This window comes from Polistes canadensis, unplaced genomic scaffold (assembly GCF_001313835.1).
Source record: "Polistes canadensis isolate GaletaPanama2010 unplaced genomic scaffold, ASM131383v1 scaffold_40, whole genome shotgun sequence".
Classification (NCBI taxonomy): Eukaryota; Metazoa; Arthropoda; class Insecta; order Hymenoptera; family Vespidae; genus Polistes; species Polistes canadensis.
Window position 1 is genome coordinate 71,612 of NW_014569587.1, and position 26,231 is coordinate 97,842.

General features: G+C 29.5%; 6 protein-coding genes across 12 annotated transcripts in view; 2 read left to right on the top strand and 4 right to left on the bottom strand.

Moving 5' to 3' along the window:
- Positions 1-2,981: 2,981 nt before the first annotated feature.
- LOC106784788 (protein spire) lies at positions 2,982-12,397 on the bottom strand. 5 transcript variants are annotated; one of them, XM_014744664.1, is made up of 16 exons: positions 12,208-12,397; positions 11,511-11,823; positions 11,396-11,427; positions 11,178-11,301; positions 10,852-11,018; positions 10,419-10,640; positions 10,189-10,218; positions 9,559-9,816; positions 9,275-9,422; positions 7,356-7,586; positions 6,596-6,726; positions 6,255-6,495; positions 5,642-5,952; positions 5,307-5,555; positions 4,928-5,223; positions 2,982-4,833 (listed from the first exon to the last, which is right to left on the bottom strand). In XM_014744664.1, the coding sequence occupies exons 2-16, from the start codon at positions 11,812-11,814 to the stop codon at positions 4,590-4,592; spliced, it is 2,988 nt and encodes a 995-aa protein (XP_014600150.1). In that variant the 5' UTR covers positions 11,815-11,823; positions 12,208-12,397; the 3' UTR covers positions 2,982-4,589. The 5 variants fall into 5 exon arrangements, with proteins under 5 accessions (XP_014600150.1, XP_014600149.1, XP_014600153.1 ...); XM_014744663.1 differs by having other exon boundaries at positions 12,053-12,397; XM_014744667.1 differs by having other exon boundaries at positions 7,389-7,586; positions 12,053-12,396.
- On the top strand, positions 7,585-15,502 carry LOC106784789 (exosome complex component RRP4-like). 3 transcript variants are annotated; one of them, XM_014744670.1, is made up of 7 exons: positions 7,585-8,557; positions 12,787-12,925; positions 13,005-13,245; positions 13,323-13,763; positions 14,238-14,447; positions 14,528-14,772; positions 14,853-15,502. In XM_014744670.1, exons 2-7 carry the CDS (start codon positions 12,792-12,794, stop codon positions 15,418-15,420), a joined length of 1,839 nt encoding a protein of 612 aa, XP_014600156.1. In that variant the 5' UTR covers positions 7,585-8,557; positions 12,787-12,791; the 3' UTR covers positions 15,421-15,502. The 3 variants fall into 3 exon arrangements, with proteins under 3 accessions (XP_014600156.1, XP_014600155.1, XP_014600157.1); XM_014744669.1 differs by lacking the exon at positions 7,585-8,557 and adding an exon at positions 12,601-12,673; XM_014744671.1 differs by lacking the exons at positions 7,585-8,557; positions 14,238-14,447; positions 14,528-14,772; positions 14,853-15,502 and adding an exon at positions 12,609-12,673 and having other exon boundaries at positions 13,323-13,932.
- A 46-nt stretch (positions 15,503-15,548) lies between these two features.
- On the bottom strand, positions 15,549-18,416 carry LOC106784814 (ATP-dependent RNA helicase abstrakt). Its single transcript, XM_014744745.1, has 10 exons — positions 18,194-18,416; positions 17,816-18,092; positions 17,394-17,739; positions 17,179-17,312; positions 16,961-17,117; positions 16,729-16,891; positions 16,346-16,646; positions 16,106-16,255; positions 15,822-16,004; positions 15,549-15,742 (listed from the first exon to the last, which is right to left on the bottom strand). Exons 1-10 carry the CDS (start codon positions 18,227-18,229, stop codon positions 15,606-15,608), a joined length of 1,884 nt encoding a protein of 627 aa, XP_014600231.1. The 5' UTR covers positions 18,230-18,416; the 3' UTR covers positions 15,549-15,605.
- A 391-nt stretch (positions 18,417-18,807) lies between these two features.
- LOC106784816 (TATA box-binding protein-associated factor RNA polymerase I subunit B) lies at positions 18,808-24,087 on the bottom strand. Its single transcript, XM_014744748.1, has 10 exons — positions 23,907-24,087; positions 23,730-23,817; positions 23,430-23,634; positions 23,194-23,353; positions 22,978-23,102; positions 22,686-22,901; positions 22,361-22,590; positions 22,095-22,287; positions 20,189-20,629; positions 18,808-20,099 (listed from the first exon to the last, which is right to left on the bottom strand). The coding sequence occupies exons 1-10, from the start codon at positions 24,012-24,014 to the stop codon at positions 18,851-18,853; spliced, it is 3,015 nt and encodes a 1,004-aa protein (XP_014600234.1). The 5' UTR covers positions 24,015-24,087; the 3' UTR covers positions 18,808-18,850.
- Positions 21,099-21,972, bottom strand: LOC106784817 (isoaspartyl peptidase/L-asparaginase-like). The gene is made up of 2 exons (XM_014744749.1): positions 21,609-21,972; positions 21,099-21,539 (listed from the first exon to the last, which is right to left on the bottom strand). Exons 1-2 carry the CDS (start codon positions 21,946-21,948, stop codon positions 21,175-21,177), a joined length of 705 nt encoding a protein of 234 aa, XP_014600235.1. The 5' UTR covers positions 21,949-21,972; the 3' UTR covers positions 21,099-21,174.
- A 1,613-nt stretch (positions 24,088-25,700) lies between the features above and the next one.
- The window catches only part of LOC106784790 (protein phosphatase PP2A 55 kDa regulatory subunit), a 40,201-nt gene continuing 39,670 nt past the window's right edge, over positions 25,701-26,231 (top strand). The window contains exon 1 of the mRNA XM_014744674.1: positions 25,701-25,806. The gene's annotated coding sequence lies outside the window, so the exon portion shown is untranslated. The remainder of the gene's footprint in view (positions 25,807-26,231) is intronic.

Below are 26,231 nucleotides of genomic sequence, written 5' to 3' on the forward strand. Positions count from 1 at the left end.
TTATTTAACAATTTTATGTATGTTTACATAATATATATATATATATATATTATGACTAGTATATTTTACATTATGAGATAATTCACTACCTTATGATAATTTGTATAATATGTTTTGTACAGACAAATTTTTTTATATTCTTATACACGCGCTTTTTTATCTTTTCCCTATCTCTCTTTTCTTTTTCTTTTTTTTTATATAAATCTTGATATATATAATAAATCTCTTAAAGTGGAAGGATAATGTGTCTATTATATTATGGTTTATAATATAAAATATTTTATATTTTAATCGCTGGAATTTGGTTTTCTGTGATGAACTAAATTGATTTTATTACATTTCACGTTTATCTTATTGGGTACGATATCATTTAATTGTATAAAATCTCATTACATATCATATTATATTTAAATGTTATTACAATATAATTATCTCTCATAACAATATTAAGTATCTTAATCCAATAATACCATAAACGTGATTATATTCCGGAAGTTGTTAGTATTTATAAATATGAATTTCAACTGTATCCTTGCAACTCAGATTTGCAGTAAGAAGTAAATCTCTTACAGTCCGACTCTAATACCGTCTTCCACTCAATATTACATCCTGTAATATGCATCGCGCGCTATTTATTTATTAATGCAAATTTAAATTCATTCTTATTGTGTAGGAAATATCCCTGTACATGATGGTCATAAGACTATATTAATGATCTCTTATAATGACTTTCTTAAGTCCTCCAAGGAGACTGTTAAAGTATGACATTTTAGAAACGGAGTTTAAAATATCATTTGCATAATATTAATTATGGTATTATTTAAATATGTGCAAGATAGGCCATGGTGTACAGGAATGCTATTTACTATATAGTATATAGAGCTACAATCAATTAAACAGTGAAGAATCAATTTAGCTGTTATATCTTATTTTCTTAATAGATAATCTCTATAAAATATCTCTCTATAAGTTCATTATCCATTTTTCATTAGTACCGTGTGACTTTTAAAAGAAATCAATTTCGTCAATCAATTAACATTACATTTTGTATATAGTCAGCATTATGATTACTCATTTTTATATATATATATATATATGCACCTATATGCATATATATGTATATACATATATATATATATATACATATACATATGTATATTATATGCACATTANTATATATATATATTTGTTCATATTCATTTGTAACTTTATTAATGAAGCCATGACTTTAATCGTGTAAGATTGTCATTGCAAAATATAGGAAGGACTCTTGGCTTCGCGTGTAATATTAATTTTCTTTTTTCTCCTTTTTTCCATGTTATATTTTCTCTTCATCAATATTAGTAATTATATAATTACATTTCAGTAGAATAATCGATGTATTTGTCGCTCAAATGTAAATAAAATCATATTCGTTTATTGTGTGTGATTTAGTTTAATACGCAGATTGTACATGGCTTAATTATATGTACAATTCTTCTTGAAATGAATTTGCACATAGAGCGTTTTACAGAAGAGTTAAGGTATGCAAGGTAAAGTAGCCCTATAAAAATAATTATTTACTTCAATTATTCAAATATTTATGATTTTTATCCATTTTTGATGAAGTATATTTGAATTGTGAAAGTATATCGGAAAGTATACTTGATATTCTTCTGCAAATGCCTGCTAAAAATTAAAGTCTGTAATAGCTATTATATAAGTAAATTTAAAAAAAAATCAAGATATATATATTGAAATGCATTGTTGCAATAATGTATAGAGGGAAAAAAAACTATATAAATATACATGTATCTATCTAACTGTGTTGACCAAGATTAAAGTACTTAAAATATAAAGGAATTTAAGATTGTCAAGATGTACAATATAGATCTGTGGTCAGTAAATATCTTCAATTTAAAGCAGCAGAACTGATTATCATAATCGTAATAGATGCATAGAGACTGAAATACAAAATTAGGGCTACTCAAATTATCTGTTTTGTTTTTAAAATACACAAATTTCATATAAGAGTAGACGTTGACCATGACTTTCTTTAAGTCTATTAAAATATCTGTTATAGTTTCTTATCACATACATATATACAATATGAATATGTGTGTGCGTTTAGCAAAATAAATTATAATTATCTTAATTTTTATTTTAATATAAAACGAATTGTTTATTCTTTCAGCACATGTATCTACATTTAATAGTTTTTTTCCATGTATGTGATTTGGGTTTTACTTAATAAGTGTGGTAGACTCATACATGTATGTGGTTGCCTACTGCAGATTTATTTGTGCGAAAATTGCACATTAAACAATTTACAGAAAATTATATATTGATTAATCACCTTCTCCATAAAAATAAATAAATCCATTTTTTAATAAACAATATTCATTATATATAGTTGTGTACTGTTTGATTATTATACATTAATAAATTTATTTTTTTTCTCAAATATTATTTCTACAATTAGGTTTTAAAATATATTACAATTTTAACGCAATTTAAATTCAACTGTAATAATCTTTGTACATTAGACTATTCCATATCACAACTTGCAGCAATTATCAGATCATGTTTGTACTTCCTATTTTTGTGACAATTTTAATTGCGTTCAGATAAACGTTCACTTTATTATATTTGAACATTTCATAGCAACTTCAATGCAGACCACATGAATGTAATTTTACATTTAGTAATCTTTCATCCGCTTTCTCTCTCCCTCTCTCTGACTGTTTCTCTCTCTCTCTCTTCCTTTTGCAATTTATTTTAAATTATTTATACATAAAATAAAAAAAATAAGTTACTTTTTAAATGTTTCTTATATTAATATATGCAACAGATTACAAATAAATCTTACTAAAAACAATATTATCATTGAATAAATAATAATACTGTGAAAAATAAATTGACATATAAACAGTTATAATTAATTAATAGTAGGTAAAATATATAAATATATGCAATAATGGTGAAAAATATTTAACTTCATAGTGTACATTCTAATTTAATTAATTTACAAGAACAAATTAGTGTACAAAAAAGTATAAATAAAATTTAATCTCATTTAAATATTATATAAGCACATATAAAAAAATATAACTTAAATTAATTAACTATTGTGCACAAGACTGCAAAAATCAAGAATCTTAATAATTTGTAGGCTTACTAGTTCGGCCGCATTTTTCAACCGATAAAATAAATTAGTATTTTATATATATTACATATAATTATACATTTTAATGTGAGCAAAGTATTATTATTGTAGAGTAATATGATATGATAAAGTTTTACTTCTCATATGAAACTAATTCAAACTTCGTACAGATTCAATATTACTTTCCATTATACATTTAAATGAAATATAACTTTGATTCATTATATTGGGTTGAAGCATATATCTGTCCTGCTTCTTTGTTTTTTTACAAATAGGGTTAGCAGGACGAATATATATTACTATCCAATAATTAAATCATACTTCAATCTTTACGATATATAAAAAGCAATAAATAATATATATTTATTATTTTTTATATGCCGTAAAAAAATATTTAGGCTGAATCGATATAATTAATATTATATTCATATTATTAAATAAAGTAGATATTGTATGATAAATAAAATATAAATTCTGTACTAGTAACATAAACTTAAATTTAATAATCTTTCAGGTACTGGAATAAAAAAAATAAATTATTACACAAGTACAAAATAGGACAATAGCTTTGTAAGCAAACATAAAGTGACACTCTACAATATATATCTTTTAAATTGCATGCATTAACAATTTATGCTCAAGCATTAATATATATTTATATACTATACCAAATATTACTATTATTCTGATTTATTAGATTAATTTGTTGAACTGTAATAGTATTGATGAATTGATAACTCTTTTATAATATAATATTTTCTTTTCTATACAATATATGATTTTTAGTTTCCTAATAATATAGATTTTTAGTATTATTTATGCAGCAGGGCAGAAAAATTATTGGATTCTTATTTAAATAACATAATCAATATATTAGAATGAAATTTCATTTGATCGGGCAAGCAATAGAAAATGCTTTGTATGCATTAGTAATTCTTGTATATAAGGACTAAAAATGTATGAAAATATTGCTAATTCAAATATAATAAATTGTCATTTTCAATGTTCCTAATGAAGGTATGTGCAATATATTATATGAATAGTTGTTTCTTGTAAAATTTAATATAATTACGCTTAGCGCAAGCTGAAACAAATGTAAGAAAATAATGTTACTCATATAATTTAAACTCATTTAACAATACATTTTAAGATTTATATACATCCCCTGCTTTATTCTTTGTTTATGCCAAAGATATAATCACAGATTTGAAACTGTGCTTAGTTACCTCTTGGAATGTATCTGTGGAAGATCAACAGTGATATTGTACAAGAAAAAAGAATCTATAATCTACAGGTCATCTCTTACAATATCTTATATTGATTTTTTGTCTTTAGGATTATCTATCTTCCATTATTAGAAGAACTGCAGGGTTGTCTTTTTTTTTTCTTTTTTTTTAACTGAGCTTTGGAATATTTTTTTAGATTTTAGCTCAGTAAAAATATTTTAAACATATGCAGGCGAAAGACTTAAAGTAAGACGAGAAATAACATTGTTGCGTATCGTAGCCCGAGTTGTCCTAGAACTTTTAATAATTTGTATCACCATGATGCGGCAGTCATGGCAGACAACCATAGCAACACCTCTTAATCGTTCTGCCGCCAAACGTTGTTCAGAACTTGGACTAGCAAATGTTGAAAATGCTTTCGTAGATGTGGTAGTTGCTGGACTACCACTTCCTTTATAATTTCTATAAATACATTATTATATTGAGAATACTTATAAATCGAGCGAAAGTATATATATATACATGCATGCATATATATATATCGTGTGAGCTATACCTTTTTTCTGCTGTACAAGCATCAATGTCTCGCCGAGAATTAGATGAAGGAATCGAAGTTGGTGTTATGGCCGAAAGAGGTGTAGTGGCAGGAGTCGAAGAGGGTGTTATACTTCGTAATGCAGAATCTTTACGCCTAGAAGCTGGTGAAGCTGGGGCTGAACCAACTGCTCCTGTACCTCTTAACCAAGAATTTTTTCCACTTGTATCTGGTTCTGAAGATGACGGCGATAACAATAAACCAGGAGATAATAATACCACTGGTACATGAGCAAAATGTTCGGTTGGAATCCGCATCTATAATTATTATTATTAATTACAATTAAAATAAAGAGATTTTTTTTAAACAAAAGAATATTGTTGAGATATATATTACGAACTTTGGAATAACATTTAACACAAACTGTTCTTTCGCAAAGACGACAACGTTGACCCCATGGCCCTAATAAACCAAATCTTGTTTTCAGACACAAGAAACAAACGCGTCTTTTTTCGACATCTTCTTTTACTTGACCCTCAACAGGCAGCGATTCCAATTCGGCTTTAGTCAATACGCTTCGAATATGTACGATTTCTTCTAACGTTAATGAAAGTCTTTCATCAAAGAACATATCACCCAAGGTTGGTTTCTAAACAATATTGTAATTAACATTCAAACAATATCATTTTTCTATTTCTACGAAATTTGTTTTCATAATTTTCATGAATTTTGTACCTGTGTATTATCTTCTTGCCAATCAACGTTTCGATCTTCAGTACTATCTTTTCCTTCAACAACCGTATTCGATCTTCGAGGTTGTCTAGCTCTAGGCTGAGGACTAAGACTTGGACTTGGATTAAGACTAATATTTGGACTAGTCCCTTGACTCAAAGTAGATCCTGTTATATTTGCATGTTGTCGACTTTGAGGTCTTGAATGCGGAAGAGATGTTGTCCCAGTAAAAGATGTAAGACCTATATTACGCCTGGCTGCATGTTTTCTTGCAGAAGCCCTTCTAGAAGGACACTGAGTTGCAAGATCGTATGCTGTGAATTAAAAGATAATATCACATGATTATTTATAATATTTTAATGTGTTTGTGTGCTTCTGCATATGTGATGCGCGTACTTATCGATTTTTATATAATACATATATATAAATATTTTTTTAAAAATTATTTATTTTAACGCGTTTAGAACCAAAACATTTAACTTTAATGAATAATATAACAAAGGTCAATTAAATAGTCTTTCATGCATTAAAGGTTAAAGTGTAAAATTATACATGCGGTTAATTGTTATATAAAAAGATTTACTCTTGAAAATAAATTATATACGGATATCATTACATTCCAGTTGAGTATCGCAGAAACGGTGATACTCGTTTCTCGTAAGCCGAAGACCACCAGTTTTTTTCCAAGGATTCGCTGAATCCACATCTTCGTCGTCTCTCTCATGATCATGATCTTTATTATCATTTGGAATATCACGATTTTCAAATGAATAATCATAGGCCTCGTCTTCTTCCTCGAATCTTGTTACATTTAATTCATCGTTATAATCTTCATCGTCTTCGTCTTCCGCATCGAGCTGTATACAATGTCCAAATGTTTTATATTTTAATTGAAAATTGTTTCAAATTAATTCGACATAAAGAAAAAAAAGGAAGAAAATTCTAAATACAGCCCACCTTCAAATCAAAATCAACGGGGATTATTTTTCTAGTCCGTCTGGTATTCAAACTATCGGAATCTCTACGAGCAGGTTTCGGTACGGTCGGCGACCCATTTTCTTTCATGTTATTAATGTCGGATGTCTGTTCTGTAAATTTAATTTTTCAATCTTAAGTTATTCTTTAATGCAATTAGAAGCAAGAAGCGTCAGAAGTATAGATGTATGCTTGTCAGAGCTTAATGAAATATGACTGATGCGACACGTTATATGTTATCGTCGTAAATTTTATTATTCATTTATATATATATCCAAATTTAATTAGATTGTCTCTACGAACAAAAAAATCTATTTATTTTATACATAAATAATAATAAATACGTAATTTTACAAATTGAAAAGTATATATGTACGAAAAAGACGAATGGCGTTGAGGGATAAATAAAGATGGTTTAACATGGATATATTTATATATAATACATCGAAATACTTTTAATTTTTAGCTAGAAAATTAAATGAAATAAATTTAGCAAGAAAATTACCGATCAAACGCCTGGACAAAAAAAAAAAGAAAATACTAACTATACACAACGCCTGCGAATAAAAATCTCTTTTAGAGAAAATCAGATAATAAACAGCAGTAGCAGCAGCAGTAGTAGCAGCAGCAGCAGCAGCAGCAATTCTTCGTATATATAAACGTTGAAACGAAGAATAATATTTGATATGTTGAAGTGGTACTTCGTCAGATTCTATTTAATGCGATGAGATGTGATGATTACCTGTCGTCGTAATGCGTCTTCTACACGACTTACGATTCCTATTTCCTGGCACGCGAATCTCAAATTTTCCGATCCTTTGACGTGGTTGTGGTACTGGAACAAGACTAGTTTTCGTCGTGGTCTGATCATCGGACTGCAACCATTGAGCCGCAACATCCTGAGCAGGTTCTTGTTCCTGTTCTGGTTGAATCGGTGGCACTTCACCTAGCACTATTCTACGCGATTCTCCACCTACAGCGAGTAACATCACTCTTTCTCTAGTTCTTTCTCTTTTTGATATATCCCTTATTATCATTTAGAATTTAGGATAATTTCAAATTTCCTTTGATTATTACGCGACTTTAAAAAAAAAGCAAAATCATTGATATTTAAATTCAACCCTATGGAACGCGAAATCGTTCGAAATCCAATAAGACAAATCTTCTTGACACAAATTAAAATATAAATAATTTTTTCTCAAGACGAGCACGTACAATTATATCGCCATTATCATTTCGTTCACGCTTCATATTTATCTTCCAAAAATAATCGCGAGAACCTTCCGTAAAGTACACAGTCCGAACGATCAAATGTTTGTTCTGTTCCGCACGTAGTATTATTTATTCGTATCGACTTTGCAAATAATTACAAAAAAAAAAAGAAAAGAAAAGAACGGTAATTGGAACGTTCCCTCTTCGACACAGCAGGGACAAAATGTTAAAGGCACGTGTTCTCGTTGTTATACGGATATATCTTCGACGACGTGCTTGACCTATTCCGAACCGAGTCGAGAGTTCGGATAGACTTTTTCACGACCGAACGAATTCTCCCCTTTTTCTAAGCGTACAAGTGGAAAACAGAAAACTATGAGGGAGGAACTGAAGAATGAAGAGTTAACTATTTCTGGTCGATTAGAAAGCGAGTGAAAATAGAGGGTGATTATGGAACGTCTGTTAGGTAAGCGTCGATCGTGATCTCGCGTTACTACTATGCTCCGATCGCGACTCGGTGAATGTCTCAGCCGCCACAGTCGCCACCTCGTCATCTCTTTCTCTTTCTCTCCACTGGTGGTGCACACTTTCGGTTATTGATCGTCGACGGAGTCTCTCCCTTTTTACAGTTAGTCAGCTAGCTAGCTAGCCAGCTAGCCAGTCAGCCAGCCAGCTAACAGCGCCCCAAATCATGATTCATTCAGAGTAATTCTGATCTAAGCAGCCCCACAGGTGAGCAAAAATACGATGCAGTTACTTTACCACATCTACAACATTTTAAATAGCACCCATGGGCTGCTCCATATATACCCTATTACATATAGTATCTATGTAGGTATCTATAGAATCATCGAAATTGAATATAAACCGTCTAGAAACATGCCACGTTTGATCTGGCATACTTTCCTTTTGATTACGTTAGATTTTAAAGCAACCGCCTAATCATTTCCATAATCGTGCAAGCGTGTACACATTCACGCTAGAATTGCGCGCGTCGTTCGCTGCGCATGAGCCACGGTTTTTTACTTCTTTCCGCTTGTATTTATATATATATATATATACATGAATCATATATATATATATATACAGCATACATACTCGTGTAAGGTACCCGTCACACGTGCATACTGTACGATCTGCCAGTGAATTCAACATCAATGCGCATACGTGACCTCATAAAAGAGGTGCATGTGTCTGCTGCAGTACACTCGATACTTTAATCTTCCTCTAATTTTTGTATTACAATCGTTTATACAATGATAATTAACACTTAACGTATTTTTATTATAAGATATATGAGATAGGATAAAGCTGAGTATGTTTTCGATGACGTTTATTATTTACGTGCATAGGTGTAGTGATGTCAATTGTAAACGTATCGCAACGTTCAAAATCTTTCAATATTAAAAGCGAAATATATCGAATAAATAATAAAATATTTACACTCACCATTCGATCGTGCTCTTTCTTCAATCGTAGGAGCTTGCCGTCTCTCACGTGATGATCGTAAAGGCTTCGGGGGTTTCTTTATACTCTCCATCAGCAATTCTCGTAGAGTGCATTCTTTCCGTAAAGGAGGTAGTTGTCTCTCTGATGCCTGTTAATATTTTAAATATCGAATATTAAAATTGATATATATTCGAGAGAGAGAGATTATTCAAATATATATTTCCTAACAATGCTTGCAATGATTTTGCAATGTTGTTTCTTAATCAATCAAAATTTCCTTTTACCTTTTTCAAAGGCGGTCGACTTCGAATAAATTCAAGAATAATAGCGTGAACGTCCTTCTTTGAATGAGGTGTCGGCGATGGTGTCTTTTTCAGACGATACCTTCGCTCCCGAATATCATCCATTAAAATTTCATAAGGGGTTAATTCAAATTCTGCACCTCGTCTCTGCCCTTGTCCTCGAGATTGTAAATTGGCTTCTACTTTTTTCAATTTAACACCTTTCCTTAACTCGCTTATAACTTGTACCCAAAATCTTGCCTGTGAATATATTATATACCACAATTCAACGATACTTTACATATATGTGTATATATAAAAATTTACACAAATATGTTGCATCAATACCGCGCAACGAAACGAGTGAATTCCTGTAAATGCCATTTTATGTTTAAATATAACACGTGTTACCTTTGAAAATGTATACTCAATCATTTTTATATTACAGTTTCAAAAGCTATTTATGTAATCTGTTTTAAATAATTTATCAAATGTGTGTTTATATGCATTATGTATATATATATGTATATATATATATATATCTAATCATGCGACATGCATAAAATTTTTTTATTATGATTATGCTAGCATCATCAGTTTATACTATGCACACAATTATCATTAATGACGTACTTGTATAGCTCTCCAAATCCTAATGTCAGTCTATAATAGCAGACACACAAATGAATAGATGTTAAAAATCTTATCACTGAAAACAAAAAACACTGGCATACATCGATGCAACTTATTGTCTTTTTCTTTTATATATTTACTTTATGCCAGTTGGATAAATAGCGTAGGATAAGTTAGATTTGACAGATAATTATAAAGAATTTATCTCGTGCTTTTTTTATAAAACTTACCCAGTCATTGAAACCAAATCTATCTAACTCGTGCAACGATGTCGACCCATGTTTTGCATTATCTGTAGTAGGCGATGGTTTTTCTCTATCGTGAAGCTTGTTTGTTGCAACTTTTCTTAAAAATTGAGATAATTCCAATGCCTCTGCTACATAAGCTCTTATTACAGCACGATAATGCATTTCTGCTACTTCGGTTGTAGTCTCCATGTGTATAGTACATAACTATAAGTTAATCATTTAAATTTATTTTACACAAGTACAAAAAAAATGGTTTATTTATAAATATATTATTATGTTCTAGGACGTTTTCTTTTTATTTCCTAATAGTCATCCGACAAAAGGACCAAATCTTAATCTCACTACTTTCGGTCTCTGACCGACTCGGGTACGTAACGATATCTATTTTATATGTAAGGAAATATATTAAACTTACATTCAAAACATGCTTCAAGGAGAATGTAGATGAATTTCCTTCATAAGAGGAATTAGTTTCTTCCATAGCGAATTCGTCTATATCCATTTCTCCTGAATCTCTCTCGATACCTTCATCATCTGTTTCTTGCAAACGTTCTGTATTTGTCTCACAATCAGTTCTAGAATCTATTAACAATAATTCATTCATAAATAAGAACTTATGTAATGATATGAATTGTATAAGAAATACTTTGTTGCAATTAATATTATAAATTATTATTTGAAACATGATTATGTGTGTGTGTATGTGATATATGTATATAGACTTATGGACTGTAATCCAACCTTGCTCTGAATTTGTCATTAGTGTAATAAGCTTTTCCAAAGCAGGGGGCAAAGTTCTCTCTTCTTCTTTCTTAGAGCCAAAATCAAGAGCTTTAAAAATTATAGTCCCCAAATAATAAACCGCCTATATAATTAGAAAATAATATTATTTATTATATTATAGAGAAAAGTAATATAAAATTATAATACTTAAAATTGATAAGTTTTCTATAACTTACTTTTCGTTCAGAGACAATTGAACATTTTGTATCTGTTGGAGAAATAATGAAATAAATTTGTAAAACAACCTTTAACAGTTAAAAAGATAAAAGAATAAGAAAATATGGTACATACCTATAACAACATCACCATCCTTGTGAAGAAATATTTGTGATAGTTTAGACAGCTTATAACATTTATTTTGTGGAAGAGAAGACAAGGTTTTAGCAGCCTGATAACATAATGCCCATGCTTGTTCTTCTCCGACAGGACCATTAAAGGATGACAATATATTGTCAAGATTTAATCGGCCTTTTTCATCAAGTTTGCATAAAGATGTACTTGATTTTTTAGACATTTCTATTTCTGATTTTACTTCTTCATCTGAAGCCTCGCTACTTTCCTCTCCTGATATTGAATTTGTCTTTGCGGTAGTCATTTTTGATTTCTAAAATCATATATACATAAGAAATAATTATTTAAAAATTTAATAAAAATAAAATTTCATTCTACTAAAAACAAATTTTTTATGAAGCAAATAAATATGTATTTTCATATTTTTTGTAGTTAATATAAAATATATTAAGAAGGAAAATAATAATCTCCATTTTAACTTTAAATTTAAATTAATCATATCAGATAATGAATTTTCTGTCATGTCCAATTTGTATGCTTACATTGTAACAATTAAATGTAATAATCGAACATCATTGATTGAAATAATTTGTTTATACAGTAGTAATATAATGGTTTTAACCGTACACTGCAATACATGACCTTTACATTTGTACGTTTAAAATTTTGATATTGCATGAAACAATTATCTACGTACAGCGACTATAATATTGTTCGTGTTTCATATGTAAACACAGCCATTAAAGAAAAATTGAATTACTAATAAAATAATTGTACTATTTATTAGTCGTCAGGGAATTAAATATATTCTTTAAAATGATGAGATACTTCTTATTACGCTTTTTTTTAAACAGTATTCCACTATCAACTACTATGACACGAACTGACTACAGAGATATCAAAGCATTAAGCAAAATTGACAAAGATAGATGATACGAAAGCTAAAAAGTAATAAATGCTTCACTACTGCTCTCTGACGGGCTAATTACGTATTAGTGTCACGTGAGATTGTTATAAAAATTAGTAACCAATGAATAAGATAATACCGTATCGTTTCTATTTATGAGCTCAGCGCTCTCTATAGTTTTTCATAGTTTTTATTATTTTCTGAACAATAACTTAACCTTTTTATATTCTTGTCTTCGTTATTTTCTTATATATACGTATGTATAATATATTTACATGTTTTTAAATAACGTAATGTTATTGTCTTTTTGTAGAGAAAATATAAATTATTTCTCTCATAATAATTTTTATAATAAATAATTTATTAAAGGCACAATGGATGAGATTCCGAGTATTGTTGTCCGTTTAGCAGTAGATAGAGCAGATATGAGTACAGTTACAAGTGAAAATGTACAACCACGATTTTACACTCCTGGAGAAGAAATATCAAATCAACCTAATTTTTTAAGGTAACAAAATATGATAAAATAATGAACCATGTTCATCAGCATACAAATGTATTAAAAAAATTTAATATAATTATATTAGGGGTCATGGTACTTATGTTGATGATGAAAATACACTGAGAGCTTCAGTTGCTGGTGTTTTAGAAAAAGTCAATAAATTAATATCAATACGACCATTCAAAGCGCGTTATCAGGGTGAGATTGGTGATGTTGTTGTTGGACGTATAACTGAAGTACAACAAAAGCGTTGGAAGGTTGATACAAATTCAAAACTTGATTCTGTTCTATTACTATCCAGCGTAAATTTACCTGGAGGTGAATTGGTAAGAAATGTATTATTTGAATAAACATTATTTGTATATATATTACTAGTGTACGCTAAATTTTATCATTTTTACAGAGAAGACGATCTACTGAAGATGAGCAAACAATGAGACGTTATTTACAAGAAGGAGATCTTATTTGTGCAGAAGTACAAAGTATTTTCGTAGATGGTTCTCTATCATTACATACAAGAGTTTTAAAGTATGGTAAATTGTCTCAAGGGATAATGTTAAAAGTACCACCTGCTCTTATAAAGAGGAAAAAAACACATTTTCACAATTTGGAGAATGGAGCTAGTTTAATATTGGGAAATAATGGCTATGTATGGATTGGTGCTAATACACAAGACAGTGATAAATCAGAAGGTGGTTTTACGCAAGACTTATCCAGAGTACCTCATGAAAATCGTGAAGTATGTGCTCGCCTTCGGAACTGTGTTTTAATTTTGTCACAGTGTAACATGAAATTAACTGACACATCTATAACGTATGCTTATGAAGAATCTATGAAATATAAGGTGAGCGAATTATTGCTACCTGAACCAATAGTCGATATATCATTATTAACACATCGAAGACTTATACAAATTTAATAAAAACGTATTAAAGAATAATTCTTTGTTATATATTCAATCTAGTAAAAAAGACATGTAAATTATATTTAAATAAAATGTTACATTTTTTACTGTATTAATTTATCTTAATTGTTGATCCATATGAAAATTTATAAGGAATAATTTATGTTATCGTGAATAAGATATATGGTAAAAAGTAGATATGATATAAAGGTTGTTCTGTTGATTGTAACTACTTTACAAAATGAAGACAGCAGTAATCAATAATCTCTTTCCTATATTACTAGTAAAAGAATGCATATATACAATACTGCAGTATTTCATTAATAACTATATTTTAGTTAAATAGTCCTTTATAAGGTGTTTGCATAGAAATAGCTAAAGTATTGATTAAACAAATAACTTGGAAACGACCAGCCAAAGTGGACAAACATGGATGCATGCTTTACTGCCTTTGATAAGGATGAAGATGGATTTCTATCTCTGCCAGAATTTAAACTTATATGCTGTGCACTATTTCGCAATAATCTTGGAAATATTTATACGCTTGAAGAAGAACAATTACAAGAAATATATTCTATCTTTGATCTAAATCATGATGGAATGATAGATAAAGAAGAATTTGAAGTGTGTATAAATATGTTTATATATATCTAAACGCATAAGTAAGTAAGAAGTATTTTAATAATTTATTATTATATATTCAGATCTGCTGGAATCTTTGGATTAAAGTGTGCACACGTCCGAAAAATGCTTTCCTCATTGTGGATGTTCAGAATGACTTTATATCAGGATCTTTAAACATTAAACATTGTGCTGCACAACATGACGGTTTAGAAGTAGTTGAACCTATTAATCGTCTACTAGATACAGTGCAATTTGATGCTGTATTTTATTCGCTTGATTGGCATCCTGTAGATCATGTGTCCTTCATTGATAATTTATCTCTAAGGTATCATTTTAATAAGATTCTTTATATATTATTTTATTAAAAATTCTTTATATATGTAATATTACTTATTCTTTTTATAGGGAAATTGATGAAAGCAATGGCATAACTAAGGAAACGATCAAAGTATATGACACTGTAACATTTAAAGGGCCACCTACAATAAAGCAAAGGTTATGGCCTCGTCATTGTGTTCAGGATTCATGGGGTGCTGAACTTCATAAAGATTTAAAAATTGTTAAAGATGCTATAAAAATTTACAAGGGAACTAATTCGGAAGTAGATTCATATTCCGTATTTTGGGATAATAAAAAATTAACAGAAACGACATTAGCTTCTCAATTACAAGAGATAGGTACTACAGACATATACATTTGTGGATTGGCATATGATGTTTGTGTAGGTGCTACTGCTGTTGATGCAATGACAAGTGGTTATCGTACTATTCTTATTGATGATTGTAGCCGTGGAGTCGATCTAGTCGATATTGAAAAAACAAAATCAAATGTAATAGCTAATAATGGAGTAATAGTGAATTCAAGTCAAGTTAAAGCTATGGTCGAAGGAAGAGATAGAAGACCAGAACTCGGATATAAACTTGCTCTGGAAATTAAACAGAAATTAAGTATTTTAAATGGTGTTGAGAAATAGCTTGCTTCTAATGTAAAAATAAATTAGATAGAAAGAGTGTATAAATATATATATATAATAATTGTACATTAAAATGTATAAAGACTTAGTAGACTATTACTGAAAAAATTGAAAGATAGATAGATATAATATAAAATAATAAAATACTATATTTATTATAAACTATAAAAAGAGAAGAATATACATTAATAATCAGCTGCATTACTGGCCAAATAGTCGCGTCGGCCAATATTCGATGCTTGTTTATTTTGAATAGCTTCCAGTTTAGGACATTCAGTAATTCTGTGTCCAAGACCACCACAATAACTGCAACCACGTTCATCTACAAAATTAAATAACAGTATAGATTTCTATTGAAGTAAAGAATGAATAATTAATAAAATTTGTAGATATTATTTTACCTCCCAAATTAAGATATTTCTCATTTTCAGAACAAAGTTCAAGTAGAAATGGTGGTACTTTCTGTTTGGCTTCCATTAATAAATGTTTAAGATCAAGTAAGACAGATTCATCATTTGCTTTATTAATAAATGTTGTTGCTATTCCAGTTCTCCCTGATCTTCCAGTTCTTCCAATTCTATGTACTGAAACACAGCAAATTATTTTCTTAATTGCATGCTCCACGTGAGAAAATATATATTATTTTAAAAATGTATTACTGATTTTTTTTGATAATTCATATTACCATAATTTTCTACATCATCTGGCATATCATAATTTATAACGTGCTGAACGTCCGCAAAATCAAGACCTTTAGAAGCAACGTCTGTCGCAACTAATACATCTTTTCTGCCAGCGCGAAACGCTTCAACCGAACGTGATCTTTCTTCTTGATCTGAAATTGAAAAAGCCTACAAGTGAAGAATTTTGTAAAATATTTTCGAATTATTATGACATGACAAATGTTTTATTTAAATATTATTACCTTTTCCTCCGTGTATTGCTACAGCTTCTACACCTTTTAGAAGTAAATACTCATGAATAGCATCAACATCCTGTTTTTTTTCAGCAAATATAAGTACAGGTGGTGGAGTTTTTTGAAGACATTCCAAAAGGTATACTATCTTTGCCTCTTGTTTTACATATTCTACTTCTTGTATAACATTCATTGAAGCAGCACCTGCACGGCCAACATTTATTGTTACAGGTTTGACTAAAGCTGAACGAGCAAAATTTTGAATCTTTTTTGGCATAGTTGCGGAGAATAGTAAAGTTTGTCTTTGGCCCTATATAGAATAAGAATATTTTTTATTTTCACGTTAAAATCTTAGTAATAATTTTACTTTAATATTAATCTGTTATACATACTCTGAAGAAAGAAAAAATTGTCCTCACGTCTTCTTCAAAACCCATGTCTATCATACGATCTGCTTCATCCATACATAAATATCTGCATACACTTAATTTAACCATTTTTTTGTCTAGCATATCCATAAGACGTCCTGGGGTAGCTACCATTATATGTACACCTCTGCAGATATTAAGTTATTATTAGTAATTAAATGCATGTTAATAGTTAAGACAATTGTATCTTACATACTTATTAATAACTTCTAAAGATTCAGATACAGGTACTCCACCAATTGCTAAACAACTACGTATATCAGGACAACCAGCTTGTCTTAAACTATTTGTGTAATGCCGAATAATGTCATAAGTTTGTTTTGCTAATTCTCGTGATGGACAAATTATAAGACCTATAACATTATAAAATGACTTTTAGTAATATATTGCTATATTAATTACTTAAGTAATTACCATAGGGTCCTTCGTTTCGTATAAAAGGCATGCCCACTTCTTGTTCTAAACAAAACATTATAATGGGTAAAACAAATACTAATGTTTTACCACTTCCAGTAAAAGCTATACCTATCATATCACGACCAGAAAGCCTGTTAAAAAATCACGAATTAATTATGCAATGAGATATTAAAGATTAAAATCAATAAAAGTGGGATAAATGTATTACTGACACAGTAGGTATTCCTTGTACTTGTATTGGAGTAGGCTTAGTAATTCCTTTCTGTTCTAAACCATTCAAGATACCTCTGTGAAATTTCATTTCTTTAAAGCTTTTTAATGGAGGAGGTACGTCGTCTCCTTCTACCAAAATTCTTAATTTTTTTCTAACTCTTTCATGTCTGGCTTCTCCAAGATGAAGTACTAATTTTGGAGGGTGCCAACTAGTTTTAATCGGATCTTCATATTGAATACCTTTTGCCAATTCAGCAACACCCATTAAAGCTTTATTTTCAGCTACGCTTTCCAAAATTTTTTCTTCTTCCTTTAATTGTTTTTCCATAGCGCTTTCTTTCTTAGCTGCATATAAATAACATTAATATTTTAATCATTTTATTTAATGGTAAGTTTATACTTATTTTAAGACATGAGTTACCTTCTGCTAATTTTTTTAATTCTGTATGTTGATCCAAAAGAGAAATATTAGATTTACGGCCCCAAACTTGACCGTTATCATCATCTGCGTCGTCTTTTTCATTTTCACTGCTACTTTTTCCAATACCACCATTTGCACTTTCTTCTTTTAACTGATTGATTTTACCAAGTTTAATAAGCTGTTGTTTTTTTCGTTCTTTAATAGGTATATATGGTACATAATCCTCATCAGTGTCGGAGAAAGTATTTTTTTCTTCTTCGTCATCTTTTCTGTATCTCTAAACATATTATATAATATTATATTATTTATATACATGCATATACGCTTACTTTCATACAATTAAATAATAAAATAGTAAATGCAACTAAATTTACTTACTTTTCTAGATCGTTCATTGCTATTAACCTGACTCATAATGATTATTTACAAATCACTACTAAGTTAATATTATTTAATAAAACAAAATTACTTTGTTATAAAGTACCACCACATTATTTTGTAAATAGAACTGTATTATAATAAATTATATTATTGTTAAAAATAATTATACGTTAAAATATAAAACATATTAACAATATATGTAAGGTTATGTGATGCCAATCCAAAACATTGATGCACCACCTGTGTTAAATTTTGGAAACTGTTAGTATCTCTGCACCTAGTGCTTTACCTTTTTCTTACCTACCGTCGGTAATAGTAGATTTTCGATTATCGAGTTATATCGAATCAGTATTATTTCGATTTTCAACGAATGAAAATCAAAACTCTCTCCTTCGTACAGGTAACTGCTTTGTATATTAACTGTACTGCTAAGCACATTAATTAACTACAGTAATGATTAATAAATAAAATATAAACTAATGATTAACAATAAGAGATTGAAGTTTATAGATACGAATAAAATACAAAATAACAGATAAATAAGATAATTATAAACCAATTAGATATCTTACAAAATCTATTTTTTTTTTATTATATGCAGCTACATATATAATTACATTTTTATATAAAATTTCTTAGACTATAAAATAAATTTCACCATTTACTAATAATAAGACTACGATGTATTCTCGTAAAATGGTCAAATACGTTATTAGGATTTAGAATTTGCGAGTAAAAATTTTCTATCGTACAAATTTCTTCATACAATTCTTCTGTAGTCATCTCCAAAACATTCGCACATTCATTTAATAGCCAACGAAAACTTCTTGGTAAAACTTTTTCAAATAATTCGAAGTTTTTTGCTTTTACACGACTAAATATACAGTGATACATCCAGTAATCTTCACAGGGACAGAAAAATTTCATGTTTTCAGATTCTTGTTCGCTAGAATCTATGTCATTTTTTAAAATTAATTTTGTCTCATCTATATCTAGATTCTGTTCTAAAATGTCATCATTTAATATGGATATATCAGATAAATCGAAATAATTATTCATATTATTTAAATCGCTATTAAAATTATATTTTCGATCAAATATTTTTTCTTCATTTTTTGATATATCACATGGCACTTTGAATAAACTCATTTCAAGATCATTAAATGAATCCAAATCATTATTATCCAAATTATCATTATCCAAATTATCATTATCTAAATTTATTCCAGTAAAATTATGTAAGTCATAAAAATTAAGATTATCTATTAAATTAGGTTTTATAAAATTATAGCTATTCATTAATTTTTGTACTTCTGAAGCTTTCATGAATTGTCCTTTCGAATTACGATATCGATGCATTTTACGTTTCATAAAATCTTCAATACTTTCCAGTTCTTGTGGCTTAAGTATTGATTCTTGCTCGTATTGTGTTAATTGGATATTATATTTCTGATAAAAATCTATATCCATTGTATCAGGTTTTTGTTTAATTGTGTCTTTAAAATGTAATACATCATCATCCGATGTAGCTTCATTTTCTTCGGGTATTAATAATTTACCATCTGGTAATACATCTCCAAATATAAAATCATTATGATCGTTATGATTAAAATTTGTATTCATTTTTAATGAATTTCGTACGTCATCAAAATATTGTAATTTTGTATTGTCAACTCTAGTATAACAAGGTATATTTTTATCTATATAAGAAACAAAATTTTCTATTTTTTTTATATTTTCTTCTTCTGACTCGTTAAAATCACATATTTGAACATCTTCTTTAAGTTTTGACACTTCTTGCATCTTATTTCGTTCAAAGTAAGGTACAATTTTATTGATAAAATGTGATCTGGAGTTTACAATTATCAAATTTATGTTACATTGTGCAGCAAGTTGCTGAAAACTATAAAAATAAAAAATAAAATAAAATAACGATTAGATATAAATACTGTTACCATAAACGTGAATAAATATATATTCAAATTTACTCACTCATTGATATTTGTCATATATCCAACTTTGGTTTCATAAAAGTCAGTTTTTAAAATATCAGGAATTTTGTTAGAAGAATTTTCCCATAGTTGTTGAAGATAAGAGTAAAGAGGCGTCAATGATGGATTAAATATTGTTACGTCTTCTGATGGTTTATTATCTTGATTTAACTTTTCAAAACACCGCTTCATAGCATCAGTAAGATCTCGTGGAAGGAGATGCTTATAATTATTAATTTCTGGATTTTCTCCATCTTTTTTTGATTTAATAAATTCCAAGAAATTAAGGTACATATTATTGCTCAGCGGTAACGTTGGGTCGTATTTTAATTTTGTTGGATAATGCTTATTAACTAAAATATTTTTTCTACATTCGATATATCTTTGCCATTCGCAAAAACTAAATAATTTTGTATCAAGTACATCTTGTTTGCTACCTACACTGAAACAAAAAAAAACATATGAATTACATATTCTAAGAAATAAAAAAAATAACACAGTATCACAAAAAAAATTATTACAAAGGAATATTCATATTAACAAAAATCATTTGCATCGAGATCTTTATAAACATTTGTTTTTCGTTCATTTAAATCTGCTCCAAATATCATCTCATTATTTTTAATAACAGCATATGGCATTCTTTTATATGTAAAATATATATCCCAAGATCCATCTTTTTTAAGTACAATACCACCGCTATTTTTTGTAAATTTAATCAACATGTAATCAAGATTTCTCTGTAATGCAGTTCTTGGATCGTAACCTTGATTAATATCATCTGCAATACGTCGAGCCATTCCAAGCTTTATTATAGATTCTCCATGACCCGTTAAAGAACATCCTACATTTTTATCAGCATAAGTTCCACATCCTAATAATGGAGAATCTCCCACTCTTCCAACCATTTTTCTATTCAAGCCACCTGTTGTTGTTCCTGCAGCAATACTACAACCATCCCATGCCACGCAGCCAACAGTTCCCACGCTACCTACAGACAGTTAGTTTTAAAATAATATTTGTGATCAATTGTAAGATTGTTATTTCATTACTTTGCAATGCTTGAATATTTTCTAAATCTTCAACATTATAATCAGCTACAGAATTTCCTGTTTCACTTAATTTATAGGCAAGATATGCTGTTGGTGCAACCATATTCCCATGTGATAGTAAATTTATATTAGCAAATTGTGCCAACTGTTTGGCACTTTCTCCAACAATTATATTATTTGGGAGATTCTCCAAAACATATCTAGCAAGTGATATAGGATGTTCTATATCTGAAACTGCTGCTACTGAGCCACATTCAAATTTATCTCCATCCATAATACCTGCATCCATTTGTACTTGTCCTATATTTAATATATATGTCATTATTTAAATTTACATATATATTTTAAACAATAGGTACATATTTCTACCTATTTCATTCAATACAGATCCATAACCGCAATTAAAGAATTCATCACATTCCAACCACCATAAAGCTGCTTCTACAGCTTCTATAGAATTTCCTCCATTTTTTAATCTTTTATATCCAATAGATGCAGCTTTCTGACAAGCTGTTATTTTCTCAATTACCATAAAATCTTTACAGTCTCCTATACCGCCATGTACAATTATACATGGTGAATTTGTATCCCTTTGACAAATATACTTCTCTTCCCATTTATTACATATTACATTTGGAAATGTTTCATCTATTTCATTTTTTTTCTTAAGGCTATTATTTTGTTTATAATGACATCTTTTTATATACATAATCACTAATTTTAGAGCAGTACTTTGACACAAAATTTGATACAAATATAAATGAAAATTTAACCTACTTAATTAAACTGTCATTTCTTTTTCAAATAAAAAAATTGAAGGCTGAAATAATATTAATAATTTAATATATAACTTACATATTAATACGTTCTGCTATCTTACTAATGGTACACTCTGTTATACCATCCAATCCAAATAATACTTTTAATACTACTATAATAAATGCCATCGCACGTGCTTCATAGTTAGGAATATCTGACTTTTTAAAATCAAAAATCATTGTTGGAGGCGAGAGAGCAATAAATCTTTCAGCATATAGTAGTACACCTTCTAAAATATTTTAGTAATGAATAACTGATAATAAGAGTACATTTTTTCTTATATATAAGAAAAATATTCATACTTGGTAATGCTAGTTCCTGACAATAACGACTGATCAATGGTAAAAGGTTCGGAGAACTCATTTTCCTAATTCCAATAAATTTTGCCATCCTTGCAGCTATCTTTCTAAGACCTTTATGTGTTATCTCTGTATTTTGTGTTAAAAAATTCACATCATTTTGAGATAGTTTTACTTCGGACGGAATTAAATGATCTAATCTATAATAAGACATATGACCCTCTCTCGCAAACCTAGAATACCACATCATAAATGCATACAATAATTAATAGACAAGAAATGATTTATTTTAAAATTAAATAAAAAACAGAAATATATAATTACGTACCTTAACATATCACCTAACTGTATAGGTTCTTTATGAATTCTCATGGCAAGATAAACAATAGCCCACAGTTTAATTCCCGTAATTACACATGGCCCTGTTTTATATTGAGAAGTAATATGTTTTTTTCTATATTTAACTCTTTTAATATATGAAACATTTTTAGCTAATTTTTGTATCTTTTTCTTTTCTTCTTTTGCAAATTTGTTAAAGGATACTCTACATAAAAAATATTAGTTAATGAATATCCTAGTATAAATGCAGATTTTATTTTATAGTTCGAAATACAACATACCTTTCTTCTTTATCGAATGATCTTACTGTATTAGAACTGTATGCACTTATACTAACTGCACTGATAGCATCAGAATTTGTCTGGGATTTCAGGTATTTCTCATAATCTGAATTTATCAAGAGTTTCTGTTAAAACCAATTATAAGAATAACATTATTCTAATATGATTTCATTAATCTATTTGTAAAGAAAAGAGTTATAAACTAGAATACGATACTTTGTTTCTGTGAAATCCTTGTGAACCACCATGAGTACCAGATGAGTAACCACTATGAGTAGCAGAAACTACAGATTGATTTGTACTATTTGTATGCATTTTATACCGTTTAATAATCTTCTTTTTTGATTGAATTTTACCATAAATAATTTCTGCATCGCTGAAATGAAATAATCATAAATGTAAAAGAGTTTTTGAGCTCATATCATAATATGGTCACAGCATTATAAACCAACTTTTTATTAAACTGTTTAGAAAGTTTTGGTAAAGACTTTCTGTTTATTGAAGTAAATGCCACTTGAAGTTTACTTAAATAAGTTGACCACAATTGTAATACTGTAAATTTTATATCCGGTGAAGCACCAAGTTCAATCATTTCTTCGGTTAGTCCAATTAAAGCAAAATTATATATTTCCCACGTTGTCCACCCCTGAGGTTCACCTGCATAGTCATTTAAATTTATTTTATATATGATTCATTAGTATTACAAGAAATGATTTCAATAAATACTCTTAACAAATAAAAATGATATTAACTGTGCTTTCGATCGGCATGTTTGATTTTAATCTTTCGCAGTTTTGTACTTGGATCTACACGCATATCAAATATTTCTTCTCTTATTTCCTGAAAAAAAAAAAAACAAGAAACAATACAACGTTGTATCCTAACCTTTAAATAATTTTTCCTATATATTTAGTTTTACACATAATTACATCATTTTGTGTTTGACAGGTTTCACAGTAATAAAAACCAGCATCTTTGAAAAAATTTGTGCATCCGCAAACTCGGCATACTGATTTTACTTTTAGATCTCCTTCCATTGCAATTCATTAATTTTGGTAAACACAGTGCACGGTACACGTGGTAACCAACTTATGTCACTTTAGATCCCGCCTTAGCAACCCCCACTCTTTTTATTATAGCCGTAACAATACATCTCTTATAGACAAATGAAATTGTTTATAAGTTTCGCTACTAGAGTGTGCAACAGTCTCGTTCGTAAATGCATCTGCAGTAGATAATCTAGATATCTCGAAAATCGCGCGCGAGACAGAAGTGTCCTTTTAGAATATATTTTCTGAAAGATATTAATTTTTCTAAAAAGAAATCGATTCATTAAAAGTTACATACATAAAGTCGAATTTCACGGATAAATGTGTATATAATTATTCACAGAGGATATACATAAAGAACATAATATAAGACAAGATGCATGGTCATTTTTTCATCGGTTTTTTGGTTCCCCCACTTTTACACTTTGTCGATGCACTTTCGCGGTAAAAGAATATATAAATAAATAAAAATAGCTCTCGATGACAAGCGGGAATATACATGCGCGCGGATGAGAACGTAAATTTATTTATATTTATTTATTTATTTATTTCCGATCATAAAACTCGAATGTAATTAATTAAAAAAAGAGGGTCAAGAAACGATATTTTATTACAAGTCAATGGTGGGAATAAAGATTATGGAAGGATTACAAGCCGGTTCTCTATAGTATACTCATAATCAGGTTAGGTTAGATAGTACTATATAAAAGGTTGTTCTAGTGTGTGTATGTTCATGCGCACGATCCCTTCGTTATCGGCAGACAGGACACTCGGGGCACAGACTCGGGCAGTGACTCGAGTAGTCAACACGACAATTCTTCCCTCGCGGGTTAGCCGAAGGCTTAAAAAAAGACAAATAGACAACCCCGGGGTGGTGGCGCTTCGATCGGGCGAACTGTTGCACTCCGTTCGGAAGTGGCTCGGGTACCCCGGTCCTTGTCCCCCGGATTCGTTGGGGACTCGAGAGGAGAGTCACGTCGGCGCGTTATCACCGTTTCAGTAGTAAACACCAGTTCGCGTAAGACGAATCTCGGATGTTGCGTTAACGTTATTATTCTGTCATCGTCAACTAAATTATCGTAATAATCTTTTTGTTAATTGTTCGCGTTTTTACTATATAAATTATCGATTAATCGATAAGGAACGATCATCACCGTCATGATGATTGTTCATCGGTGTTTGATAGAACGTTTTAACGCGTTTCACCATGTGTACAAATTGAACAGAAAACTCGTCGATGCGTAGTAGTTTCCTTATCCTCGACGAGTATTTTCTTTCTTTTACGAGTTATCTATTTACTACCTTGTTACTGCTATCATCATCATCATCATCATCGTCGTCGTCGTGGTCGTAGTTGTAGGAATTTCTTTGAATTTACGTGCTACGAAAGAAGACAAGGAAAAGGAGAAAAGAGAGAACGCTACGACGAGAAGAGGAAGAGAGAGAGTGCGTGTGCTTTCGTGCTTCCTAGTGATCGAGACACGGCAAGTTTTGTTTTTTTCTTAATAGGACGATTGCATATAACTGCCATCGTTCTTCTTCTTCTTCTTCTTCTTCTTCATCTTCTTACCTCGTCGATCAGGTCTATACGTTTGAGAAAGTCCGGCTTTCTCTCTCCTATCCTATTTTTCTTCTTCCTTTTCATCTTCTTCCTTTTTTTCTTTTTATTAAAGGAATACTTTAAACGTTGCCTCGAGAACCTCTATGTAGGTGTGGACCTTTCAACCAGAACACTCCGGCATACTTTTTATTTTATCGGAACGTTCTTCGAACACCACGGGTAAGTTTTCCCGGTATTTTTTTTTACTTTTCTTTTCTTTTCTTTTTTTTTTCTTCTTTCTCTTCTGTACACCATACTTTCTTCTTTTACTTAAATAAGATATATCTTTTTAAAAGGGAGTTACGTTTAAGTAGTTGCGCTTAATAAAGAAAATAAATAAAAAAAAAAAAAAGAAAAAAAAGGAAAAAATATCTTTATGGGGGAAACGTTTTTCAAAGCTCCCTTACATCGACGATAATTCTTTTATTATAAACGAAAGTGTGTGTGTGGTGCAACCCCTCTTTTCTGCTTTCGCGTAATACCTGATATAAAAGAGTCTCGTCTCTTCTCTATCGGGTTTTATATAGTAAAAGTAAATTACAGAACGATAAGATCACTTATAAAAAAAAAAAAAAAAAAAAAAAAAAAAAAAAAAAAAAAAAAAA

Coding starts and splice junctions, on each gene's coding strand:
- LOC106784788 (XM_014744664.1), bottom strand. CDS start 11,814: ATGACTACCGCAAAGACAAATTCAATATCAGGAGAGGAAAGTAGCGAG. Junction 10,219..10,418: donor GATTTGGTTTCAATGACTGG/GTAAGTTTTATA, acceptor CTGCTATTATAG/ACTGACATTAGGATTTGGAG. Junction 5,224..5,306: donor GTGTTAAATGTTATTCCAAA/GTTCGTAATATA, acceptor TAATAATTATAG/ATGCGGATTCCAACCGAACA.
- LOC106784817 (XM_014744749.1), bottom strand. CDS start 21,948: ATGTATATAAAAAGATGTCATTATAAACAAAATAATAGCCTTAAGAAA. Junction 21,540..21,608: donor ATCTGTATTGAATGAAATAG/GTAGAAATATGT, acceptor TATTAAATATAG/GACAAGTACAAATGGATGCA.
- LOC106784789 (XM_014744670.1), top strand. CDS start 12,792: ATGGATGAGATTCCGAGTATTGTTGTCCGTTTAGCAGTAGATAGAGCA. Junction 13,246..13,322: donor ATTTACCTGGAGGTGAATTG/GTAAGAAATGTA, acceptor TCATTTTTACAG/AGAAGACGATCTACTGAAGA. Junction 13,764..14,237: donor AAGAATCTATGAAATATAAG/GTGAGCGAATTA, acceptor GGAAACGACCAG/CCAAAGTGGACAAACATGGA.
- LOC106784814 (XM_014744745.1), bottom strand. CDS start 18,229: ATGAGTCAGGTTAATAGCAATGAACGATCTAGAAAA. Junction 16,647..16,728: donor CAATTTTTTCTTTCTTCAGA/GTATGTATAACA, acceptor TATTCTATATAG/GGCCAAAGACAAACTTTACT. Junction 16,005..16,105: donor AGATGATGTAGAAAATTATG/GTAATATGAATT, acceptor GCTGTGTTTCAG/TACATAGAATTGGAAGAACT.
- LOC106784816 (XM_014744748.1), bottom strand. CDS start 24,014: ATGGAAGGAGATCTAAAAGTAAAATCAGTATGCCGAGTTTGCGGATGC. Junction 23,818..23,906: donor CCTGTCAAACACAAAATGAT/GTAATTATGTGT, acceptor TTTTTTTTTCAG/GAAATAAGAGAAGAAATATT. Junction 23,635..23,729: donor ACATGCCGATCGAAAGCACA/GTTAATATCATT, acceptor ATGACTATGCAG/GTGAACCTCAGGGGTGGACA.